Here is a 10,535-nt window from a genome sequence, read left to right on the forward strand (position 1 = left end):
GCCCACGCGCCAGGCGAGGTGGGAGGATCGGTGCTGGCAGCCCATGCCCCCCGCCCCAGCACTCTGACGCCTCCTCTCAGGCCGTGAAGGGTGTGCGGCGTGAAAGGCTGGTATCCATGTGGCAGGGGAAGGGCCCACTTCCACACTGTGGGTGAACGCAGGGTGTGGGGGCCCGGCCAAGGCTGAGCGACCTCGACTCAGTCACCTGTCATCCCTAAGAGGTGAGAAATGCCCACGCCCAGAGGGACACAAGCAGGCGGAGTACCCAAAGAGCTGTGACACGAAGGGCCAGGAATCGCCCTCTGGGCCATGCTTGCTTGGCCATTCATCGGGTTTTGGCCTGTGTGCTTATGGATCACAGGGGACGGGTGCTGCAGACTTGTCACCCGGGCTGGGTAAGGATGAAGGAAATGGGAGGTTTCAAGAGTCATCCCCACTGTGCAGAGTGAACCAGGGACCAACGTGGCACCAGGAATTGCCTAAGGTCATACTGCAGAGGTCCCTGACCCCTCAACCTGCTTTCCCTTGTCAAGTGCACACTGGCCGCAGCAGCCGGGAGAGGGGGCCCAGGGTTTGGCTGTCACTTGGCATCCACCAATGCCAAACCTGTCAGAGGTCGGGTGACAGGACTGGGCAGCAGGGCCCAGCTGCTTCCCCTTTCAGGCCTGAAGAGGAGGTGCTGGAGGGCTGATTCTCAGTGCGCTAAACATGATATGCCAAAGGCCGTCTCCTGGAACCCGACCAAACAGCCCCCTTTTTCCTTTGCATCCTGAGGCATTTCTAGAAGCTGACTGCACTCAGATGCTGGCTCCCCCACCTCACTGCTGGGTACCTCGTTGTCTAAGCTTTTGCGGGAGGCATGGGAGCAAACCCACGTCAAATGCTCTGAGCTGTACCTGGCACCTAGCAAGAACCAGGTATGGGTACCCAGGTACCTGCCATTACTATTATTATTATTATTATTATTATTATTATGAGTCAAATTGCAACAAGAGAACACATTTAATGCTACATGCAGCTTGCAGCCTGGCCAGGCTCCTCCCCACGCTCTGAGGATCTTATTTGGAGAACCCCTTCTCCATAGCTTCAGTCACTTCAGGGTGCAGAAAGCGGCTCGCCAAGCGTTCGATGTCATCCAGCGTCAGGCGATTCAGGGACCTCTCATAATCCTGCGGACAGAAGGCCAGAAGGACTCAGGGGGGTGCAGCTGGGGGTGCACTCTGCCGGAGGCAGGGGATGGGCGCGGCTGGGCGGGGATGCCCCCGGCTACCCTTCTCACCCTCTGTAGCTGGTCGAGGACTCTGCTGGCATCCGCCGCACTGAAGTGGCGGGCCAGGACTTTGGAGACCAGCTGCCAGGCTGGGGCGGCTGGAGGCGGCGCCTCGGCGAGTCTGCGGGCAGCGCTTTCTTCCAGTAACACCTTCTCCAGAGGTTTGACCACTAGGTTCAGCTTGGAATTGGGCCCCACGCTGTAATCCGAGAGTCTTTTCCCATCTGCCAAAGAAAGACCGATGGAGGCGTTCCCCGCGGCGGGGTCTGCGGCGGCCGTCCGCGGAGGCTTCGGTCAGCGCCCCGAGGGCGGAGCGGCCAGCGCCCCATCCATCACCCGGCCCAGGCACCCCGTCCCCCGAAAAGCTGCGGGGCTCCCTGGGCGGCTCCGCTTCCCGGGTACCTGCCAGGGCCTTGCCCTTGAACAGCAGCCGCTGCTGGCGCACGGGGACGTTGAGTTTCTCGGAGACCAGGTGCTTCAGCGTGGACACGGGCTCGTCCTCCGACACCTGGCCGGGCCGAGGGTACGAGGCGGGGGTTGAGTCCGCGGCCCCCCCCCGCGAGGGCGGCTCTCCCGGCCTCCCCCTCCCCGGCCCGGCCCGGCCCGGCCCCGCGCCCGCCGGTGGGGAGTGCGCAGGCCGGCGGGGCGGCGGGGGCCCGGCGACGCTACCTGCAGGCTGCACTCGCGGCCCTGGAGCGCTTTCACTGTCAGCTGCATGGCGTCCACTGCGGCGGGCGCGCACCCCAACCGCCCCCCGCTGCGCGCCGCCGCCCCGGGCGCGCGCCGGAACCGCCCGCCGCCGCCGGAAGCAGCGCGAGGGGCGCGCCCGGCCCCGCCCCTCGGCCCCGCCCCCGGCCCGGCCCCGCCCCCGGCCCGGCCCCGCCCCGCCCCGCCCGCCCGCCGGCTGCCGCGGAGGAGTCACCTTGGAGCCCGCGTCGCCGACGCCCGGGGCCCCCGGGGCCGCCCGCCGCGGGAGGGGCGGGGAGCGAGCCGGGCCAGGTTGGTCGCTCGGGAGTCCGCATGATGGCCCGGCCCCGCCAAGCCAAGCCCGCTCACTGCCCCCGCGGGATCGACGGAGCCGCCCTGCCCCTGCCCTCCTCGTCCCACGCCCATTCTAGAAGGGCAGGACAGCGGATGCATGGGGACGGGGGGCTGAGACACTGTGGTGCAGAGGTTGCCAGGCCTGCACCCCAGTCCTCCACGCCGGCCCGCGCCTTCCCACCCCACCCCCAGGCCCCAGAGGGCAAAGACTGCAAGGCACCACAGCTTGCTTCTCTCTTTTATTGAAATATATTTTCTGAGCAGTGCCCACCTACCTAACTCAGCATGGCCTCTTTGGCACTGAAAGCTGGAGAATAAAAAACGAGTAAAAAAAATAAGCCTGGATTTTTTCGTTTTTTCTGAGTGCATAGTGCATGAGAGCTGAAGGCCTTTGGTACACAAGAACTGTGGGGACAGTGGCTGGAGGCTGGGGGGCGAGGGGTGGTGAAAGCTCGACCCAGCGGCCTCAGGGGACTGAGCACAGGCTGCTGTAGATGAAGTGGCCAATCACCAAGGCCAGCATCTCCGAGGTGCCGCTCAGTGCTACAATGAAGGGGGCCTGGGAGGCGTAGTCTGCTTGAAGGCGCCGGAGGGACAACTGCAGCATGGCCAAGGCCAGCAGGCTGTTCTGCACCCCTACCTCAATGCTCACCGTCCGCCGCTGGGCCACTGGCAGCTTCAGGCAGGTGGCCAGACAGTAGCCCACCAGGAGGCCAACCAGGGGCACTGTGAGGCCCACCAGTACGATGGGCAGCCTGACGCCAGCCAGGATGAAGACCCCCATGCGGTAGGCCAGGAAGAGGCCACCCAGGAGAAGCACAAAGCTGAAGGGCTTGATGACCTGCAGCAGCAACTGGGAGAACTTGGGGAGCTTGGACTTGATCACCACGCCTGCTGCTATGGGGATAGCGATGAACAGCAGGGTCCCCAGGATCTTGGAGATGGGCACGTGGAGGGTTTCGTGGATGCTGAGCAGATGGCTGTAGATGGCGGAGGACAACGGCAGGAAGCCGGTGGCAGCCACTGTTGAGATGAAAGTCATGGAGATGGCCAGGGTGACGTCCCCTCCAAGGAGGAGGCTGAAGAGGTAGCTCCCCCCGCCGCCGGGCGACGAGCAGGTGATGATGAGGCCTAGAGCCAGGGCCTTGGGCAGCATGAAGACCTTGGCCATCAGGAAAGCATAGAAGGGCATGACCAGGAACTGGCCCAGGAGGCCCAGCAGCATAGGCTGGGGGCTCTGCAGGAGCCCCTTCAGAACCTCGAGTTCTACTTTGCACCCAAATGAACACTTGTTGACAAAGATAAGAGGCAGGAGCAAGTAGAGTATTGGGTTCTCCGAGAAGTGGACCATGTCAGTGCCAAGGGCGGTAGGGGTGTCTTCGGCAGGTGACACCTTGATGCAGAAATCTCTCCGTTCCTCAATTAGCACGGGCGGAGTCTCACGGGGGTCCATGAGCTGGATGTGGAGTGGGGCTAGCCCAGGCAGGCCTGAGTGGATGCTCACCACAAAGCCGCCCCCACCGCCCCAGGTTATGGCACTCACGTTCTTGATGGTCAGCACCTCTGTGTCCAAGGAGGTGACCTTCAGCACCGGCCTGGGCCCTGTCCTGTTGCCCTGGCCCGGGTACTGGCTGGAGATCACGATGATGCCCTCGCTCTCCTCTGGGAACTCAAACTCCAGCACAGAGCCGTCCCCAATGCTCAAGTATCGGCCCCCTGGCAGTGGCACCGTCTGGCTCACAGCTGTGCTGAGGTTGGCACTGGCTGTTCCCCGGGCCCCCAAAGGCAGGCTGACAAGCAGCAAGGAAGCCCTGAGCAGGCCTAGGGGGCCTGGGCAACCTCCCCCGACTCCCAGTCCAGGCCACCACCGACAGCTGCCCCTGCCCCTCCTGAACACCATGGCTCCTCCCAGAGGACCGTGTGTCCAGGCCCTCTGTGGCTCAGGAGAGCAGCCCTGCTGGTGCTGTCCGGTTGCCCAGAGAAGGGTCCATGGGCTGGGCTTGGCCCTGGGCTGTGTTCTCAGATGGCAGAGCTCTTCCTGAGGAGAGAAGGGACACAGAAAAGTGGCTGGTAAGGGTGAGCACCTGTTGAATGCAGAAGCAATGGGATCCGCAAGCCCATGGCTGGGAGCCCCAGCAGAGCCCGTCGGCCTCCCAGCAGAGCCCCTTGCCCCAAAGCTGGGAACAGAAAGGCAGTGCCTAGTGCTGGCCCTTGAGAGCCATTTGGCTGTCCCCTATCTCAGCACATCCTCCTCGTTTCCCATTCCTGACCCGGAGGGGCCGCGGGCAGGCCGGACCTCCAGGTCAGGCCACTGGCACCTGCCCCTCTCCCTGTCCTTTTCCAGCATAGCCAACAGGCACCAGTGTTCTGATACCGAGAGACTGAGGAGATCAATCTTTCCAGTCCTGTCACCACTAGCCTGCCCCCCACGGGCTCTGAGGGAAGGACACAGAAGGGCCACGGTGACACTGCAGCCATGATGACATCTCTGAAAGGCTGCATGGGAATGGCAAAGAGACAAGCCTGCTGAGAGCTGGGTGCTGAGGGCCGCTGACACCCTGGCTTGGGCCTGCTGTGAGAGGCCAGCAGGGCGTTTGGGTGTCCTCGGCCAGGCAGAAGGCAGCTGGCAAGGTAGTGTGGGCAGCGGGTAACCATCCGGCCGGAGGCCTCGGGGGCTGACCTGTAGCACCGCCATGCAGTGGTGAATGGTGCTGCTGTGGCTACCTGGCCTCCCCCGCCTGCTGACAGTGTGAGGTAGGGGTCCTGGGCGGGGAGCAGGTCCTCTCTCCCCAGGGAAACTGCTCGAAGGGGAAGTGGGAGGTGGTTCAGATGGGACCATGTGTTTGCTGCGTGCTTTTCTTCCTCCTGTCCGAGCTCTGCCTCCCCTGGCAGCCCCTGGAATGTGAGCTTCTAGAAGCACTGTGTCACATGTGAGAGGCTCTGCTTGGGGTCCAGGGGCTCCTCCCCATGCTCACATGTGGCTCTACCAGAGCCCAGAACTTCCGGTGGGACCATGAGTGTTTGTGGTGTGGGGAGGGTGCCTCAGAGGTTCGTCCGCTTCCACTTGTCAATCTGGGCAGCCACCGTCAGCTGCTGGGCCTGGGGCCACCAGGACGGGGACACAGCAGTTTGTCATCGCCACTGTTGGCTGCCGCACAGTGCTTGTCTGCAGTGTCCCAGTGCTGGAGGAGGCCCTTGCCTCTCCGGATCCTATCAGTCTTTGGTCCTGTCCGCCTCACGTGAGACTGGAGGGCAGGGGAAGTAGGGGGTGGAGGGCAGGTCAAGCCATAAGCTCAGCCCTGGGAAAGTTCTCTCACGCCCGCATGCCGTGGCCTCTGCTGGTTTGGAGTTCGGGTCACTTACCCGGGAGGCCTTGGTCCAGCTTTGCATCCCACCGCTGAAGAGGGAGGCAGGAAAACCAGAGGGAGTATGAGAAGCAAAGCGGAGGGGAGTCACAGGGAAAAGATGACAGCGGCCGGGCCTGAAGCCGCCGGGGTGGTGAGAACCAGTTCAGAAGGGAGAGGAGGCTAGGGGCCATCCACCCTGTCCTTGCAGTACGGCTGGCGGCTTTGAGTCACTGCCAGAGGGTTCTGGCCCAGATCCCACACCGGTTCTGCTTCGGGGGCTGGAAGAGTCTGAGCCGATCCGCCCCCAGGCAAGGGAGGGAACCCCGGGCCGGCCGCTTTCGGCAGCGCGGCCGCGCGTTCGCGGTTAGGGCAGCGGGCATGCCGGCCCCGGGGCTCCTCCCCGCCCGGGAGTCCGGAAGTTGCCGGGCTGGGCACGGGGCCGGGGCGCGAACCGAGGAGGGAGGGAGCGCCGCACCGCCGCCGCCGGGCTCGTGCTGCCGTCCTGCGGTCGCGGGCGGGCGGGCGGCCCCCGAGGTCCCCGGATCGCGCTCGGGGCCCTCACGCCACTTCCCAGGCCCCGCGGCCGCGCCCGTCCCCGGCCGGGCCCCGCCGCCCGGGCAGGCGAGCACGGCGCCGGGCCGGGGCCGGAGGCCGCCTTCCGCCCGCCCTTTCCGGCCCCACGCTCTCACCTGCCGCCTAGGCCCGGGAGCTCGGCGCCGCGGCCAGCGCCTGCCCGGCCGGCGGACGCCTGCGAGCTGGGCCGCCGGGGCCCCGCCCCGCCCCGCCCCGGGGCCCCGCCCCGTCCCCCGCCGAGGCCCCGCCCCGCCGAGGCCCCGCCCCCCGCGGGAGCCGCCTCACCTCTCGCCGCGGGGGCCGGTCCCGAGCGGATGTGACGGCTGCGGGAGCGGAGCGTCGGGGACCCGGAGCTCGATGCCTTCCGGGTCGGGGGGCGGGGGCGGCTCCCCTCGCGCGGCGGGGCGTTCCGGGGCGCGGCGCCGGTCGTGCGCGCTCTGCGGCCGCGGGACGGTGCGGGCAGCGGCTGAGCCGTCAGCAGGGCCGGGGGCCCGGGCTCGGGCTCCGCCTCGGTCCACGTTCCTTCGCTCCGGCCTTGACCGAGGGTCTCCTTCCACACCGGGGCACACGGGTGGGCGTGTGCGCCTTTCCCAAGTGGCGCCGCTCGCACGGGATGCAGGCCTCCCGGAAAGGGGTGCGAACGGATGGCACGAGCTGTGCACACAGGCGCTGGGGGTGTGGACGGGACACGGGGAGACAATAAGCGACGGCTCGGTGTAAGGGGACGGGCATGTCCCGACCGTTCGGCCGCAGGGCAGGTGCCCGCAGTGCGCCCGCGGGGACGGTGGCCGCCCGCTGCTCGGCAAAACCCTGTCCCGGCTGCAACGGGGACTCGTGGTCCTGAGTCACAGGCACTGGCCCGCGGGAGGGGCTGAAGACGCCTCCCTGCGACCGAAAATGAAACAAATTAGCACGTGCAGCGTACTTCACTTTTCAGACACATAATAACTAATAAAAGCCTATTAGATGAACCTTAGATATATTTTGCTTAAAAAAAATGGTTTTATGGGGGATCCCTGGGTGGCTCAGCGGTTCAGCACCTGCCTTCAGCCCTGGGCATGATCCTGGGGTCCCGGGATCGAGTCCTGCGTCAGAGCCTGCTTCTCCCTCTGCCTGTGTCTCTGCCTCTCTCACTCTATCATGAATAAATAAAGTCTTAAAAAATTGTTTTATGAAGTTCACAGGAATGCGTGCATGTCATACATAAGCACACAGACACGCAGCGGGGGAGTATGTGCAAGATGCTGATTGATGTCGGTGATGAAACCGAGTCAAGGCCCTAGTTCTAGGCTCTTCTGTAGCCTCAGAGGGCAGGTAAGGCATAAGCCATCAGTGTGTGTGGACTCTGGGCCTCAGAACATCCCCCTTACTACCCCTGCCAAATGACATTGGGGGGGGGTCGGAAGCAGCCTGGCATGGGCGAGAGGCCTGCGTTGGGCACAGCACAGCAAGGAACAGTGCGGTTTGCAAAAGAGCAGTGCGGGTGTGGCTGCGTGAGGACCAGCTACTAGCGGCCACGTGGAGAGGGGAATGGGTCACCCGGAAGAGCTGGGGAAGGCAACCCTAAAAAATTGGCCCTGGACAAACTTCTGTTGTAATCAGCTAAATGGAAACTGGTGCCAGGGGTCAAAGGGAGCAAATGTACTTAGGAGGCTGCTCCCCGTTACTGCCAATCACCTCTGCCCTCCCTGAAAAGCCACACTGGGCTGCTGAGGTGTCTGGCATGCAGGAATTTCGGGGGCCCCTTCAGGAAAAAAAAAAAGGACGGTGAAAATTAAAGGGAAGAGAATGTTCCTAGTTGGTTTAGGGGACTGATCATTTACCCCGGAGGAGGAGGAAGGGCTCTACAAATCAGTCAAGGATTCCCACTTCCAGAAGAAAAGTCATCTGGACAGAGGGAACATAGAGAACAGATGATGGTGACAGCCTGAACAGAGACACAGTTCAGAAGGCCGACCTGCCACTGGACCGCGGAATAGGGACACAGTGGTGACCCTGGGACGTACGCTGACCTCCTGGTCTCCAGGACTTCTACGTGATAATCGGCACACGGAGGGCAGGTTCTATACGAGGGTAAGTATGGCACACATTGGGTATTGACTGAGAAGGAGTGACAACTGTCATTTTGGCCTGCCCAGCATCAAGTGACAGCACCTCAATTTTGGTGGCAGGAACCGACCCTCCTCCACACTCAGTACACAAGCTTTGCCTGTGGATCACCCCGCACAGGCCTTGGGGTGGGCACACACCTGGGGTAGCCAGTCAGAGCCAGCCACGCCGATACAAGGATCGGCCCAGATGCAGTTGGACCAACGAGACTCCGTTCCCAGGGCCCTGTACGAGGACTGTCGCGAAGGTGGGGGCTCTTTCTTCGCTGAATTATTGCTCCCCCTCTGTGGGGGAGACAGCATGCTAGAAATGAAGCGAATACAGGCAAAAGTAGAGCCAAGAAATGGAGAAAGCCCATGTCCTGATAATGTAACTGGGGCTAGAATCACTGGGGAGCATTGGGGTCCCCTATGGGAACGCTGAGGGCCCCCTCCTCTGTCATTACTTATTTTTGCTTAAGTCAGTTGGAGTTGGGATCCTGGCATCCATGACCAAAGGTGACAGAACTCATAGAGGGGGTGTGTGTGGGGGGGTGGGGTGGGGTAGGGGCACCTCCCTGGTGGATGGGGACGCAGGACAAAGCTTTATTTCTGCTGGGAAGGTCGGGCAGCCCGCGCCACACCACCACCGGCTTCCTAGCCCGGCTTGGGCCGAGTGGACCATAGAGCTGGCTTGCTGTTTCCATGTGTGTGACTGTGGCGACTCCCGGTGAGGGCACAGCCCCCCGAGGAATTAGGGACCGTCAGTGGGGCTCCCTCTTTCACTCCCAGTATGTAACCCAGTCCAGAGCCGGCCCGTGGTGGAGGTTTGGGGAAGGCCGGGCGACGGTAGCAGTAGTGTGAGAGGCACAGTGGAGCCCCCGCCTCCCAGCCTCGCAGTGTGGACTTTCAGTGAGGTTCTGTTTCACTGGGGACAGGCTACCAACCTTGGGGAACCCCACTTACTGGCTTCTAACCTTCCGGTCCCAGGGAAATTCTTTTGAACCCACCAGTGACTTTGATCTGTCCCATAAATGGGGATGGGGAGAGGCCTTTCCTGCTAGGGTCATCCTGAGGCCAGGGGAGGGAATGTGTGACGGGAATGACAGTGGCAGCATTAAGGTGAGAGGTGCCGTGGGGGGTGCAGATGGAACAGGGGCCACATGGTGGTCTCTGTGGCCCAGTAGGTACTGTTGTAACTTCGGGGGACGCTCGAAATGTTCTATAATAAAAGGTTTAAAAGGGAATACACGTAGGATTCCGCAGTCGTAGACACATGTCATTAACCATTTGTCAAACCCACGGACTGCGTAATGCCAGGAGGGGACTCGAATATCAACTCAAGTCTGGGTGATGACAATGTGTCGGTGTAGGCTGGGGACGTGGGACCTCTGCACTTTTTGCTCAACTTTCCGTGAACCTAAAACTGCTCTAAGAAAGTCTATAGGTAATGAATGTGCATAAAGCCCTCGGGTCGGGGTGAGGCTGGGACTTGACCTCTACGACCACCAGCTCCTGGGCAAGCACCTGGGCCTTCCTCGTGCCTCCGCGTCCCTGACCTCTGGGGGCCCGGCGTCATGCCTGCAGCCTCTCCTCCCGGCCTGGCCCTGGGCCTCTCACTCCTCCTCGGCTTCCCCCCTCGATACTCTCCTTTCTTGACACTTCGTTCACACGCTGGCAGCACTGGACTCCCCACATCGAGGGACTTCCAAGTGGCTGCCTCCTTTTTCTGACCGCAGGCCGGCCCTCTGCCCCTGGATGTGCCTCTCCTGCAGCCTGGTTTCTTGCTGCTTCCCACTTCATGAAGCGAAACAGCCAGAATCTTCAAGAAATGCCAAGAAGCTCGTATCACTTGAGCTTGGGAGCCCTGATCTCCTGATCTCTAAGGCGTCGGAAGCCAAGTGTTGCAGGTAGACCCCCGAGCTCTTGGGGAGGCTGTGGGGAGCGGGGGAGCACCCGGGTCGGTGGGAATCCTCACCCCTGTCTCCGCCGGCCTTGGAGGTGTCTGAGGGAGTTGGTGGGTCTCCTGCATCCCTGGAGGGCAAAGGCCTCTCTCCCGGGCAAGGCCATGGGAATGCCAGCTGGGGAGTGTCCCCGTGCCCGTCCGTGGCAGGAGCCCTGCAAACGATGGCTGTGGGAGCAGGTCCGCCAAGCCTCCAGGAAATGTCCCGCCCCGCCAGGACAACGCCACCCCGCTCCCCACTGAACGCACTTGAC

General features: G+C 62.8%; 2 protein-coding genes across 3 annotated transcripts; both read right to left on the reverse strand.

Annotated features, from left to right (window-relative positions):
- Positions 1-983: 983 nt before the first annotated feature.
- UBL4A (ubiquitin like 4A) lies at positions 984-2,063 on the reverse strand. Its single transcript, XM_038586665.1, has 4 exons — positions 1,940-2,063; positions 1,673-1,778; positions 1,280-1,494; positions 984-1,169 (listed from the first exon to the last, which is right to left on the reverse strand). The coding sequence occupies exons 1-4, from the start codon at positions 1,985-1,987 to the stop codon at positions 1,059-1,061; spliced, it is 480 nt and encodes a 159-aa protein (XP_038442593.1). The 5' UTR covers positions 1,988-2,063; the 3' UTR covers positions 984-1,058.
- A 472-nt stretch (positions 2,064-2,535) lies between these two features.
- Positions 2,536-6,429, reverse strand: SLC10A3 (solute carrier family 10 member 3). 2 transcript variants are annotated; one of them, XM_038588725.1, is made up of 3 exons: positions 6,348-6,363; positions 5,675-5,708; positions 2,536-4,349 (listed from the first exon to the last, which is right to left on the reverse strand). In XM_038588725.1, the coding sequence occupies exons 2-3, from the start codon at positions 5,699-5,701 to the stop codon at positions 2,778-2,780; spliced, it is 1,599 nt and encodes a 532-aa protein (XP_038444653.1). In that variant the 5' UTR covers positions 5,702-5,708; positions 6,348-6,363; the 3' UTR covers positions 2,536-2,777. The 2 variants fall into 2 exon arrangements, with proteins under 2 accessions (XP_038444653.1, XP_038444654.1); XM_038588726.1 differs by lacking the exon at positions 5,675-5,708 and having other exon boundaries at positions 6,348-6,429.
- Positions 6,430-10,535: the final 4,106 nt, after the last annotated feature.

The sequence above is a fragment of the Canis lupus genome, chromosome X, assembly GCF_011100685.1.
Source record: "Canis lupus familiaris isolate Mischka breed German Shepherd chromosome X, alternate assembly UU_Cfam_GSD_1.0, whole genome shotgun sequence".
NCBI lineage: Eukaryota > Metazoa > Chordata > Mammalia > Carnivora > Canidae > Canis > Canis lupus.

Excerpts from the sequence above, each read along its gene's own strand:
- SLC10A3 (XM_038588725.1), bottom strand. The coding sequence starts at position 5,701 with ATGCAAAGCTGGACCAAGGCCTCCCGG. Across the intron at positions 4,350-5,674 it reads GCTGGACCAAGGCCTCCCGG|GAAGAGCTCTGCCATCTGAG; the intron begins GTAAGTGACCCG and ends TTCTCTCCTCAG.
- UBL4A (XM_038586665.1), bottom strand. The coding sequence starts at position 1,987 with ATGCAGCTGACAGTGAAAGCGCTCCAGGGCCGCGAGTGCAGCCTGCAG. Across the intron at positions 1,779-1,939 it reads GCCGCGAGTGCAGCCTGCAG|GTGTCGGAGGACGAGCCCGT; the intron begins GTAGCGTCGCCG and ends CGGCCCGGCCAG. Across the intron at positions 1,495-1,672 it reads CAAGGGCAAGGCCCTGGCAG|ATGGGAAAAGACTCTCGGAT; the intron begins GTACCCGGGAAG and ends TTTCTTTGGCAG.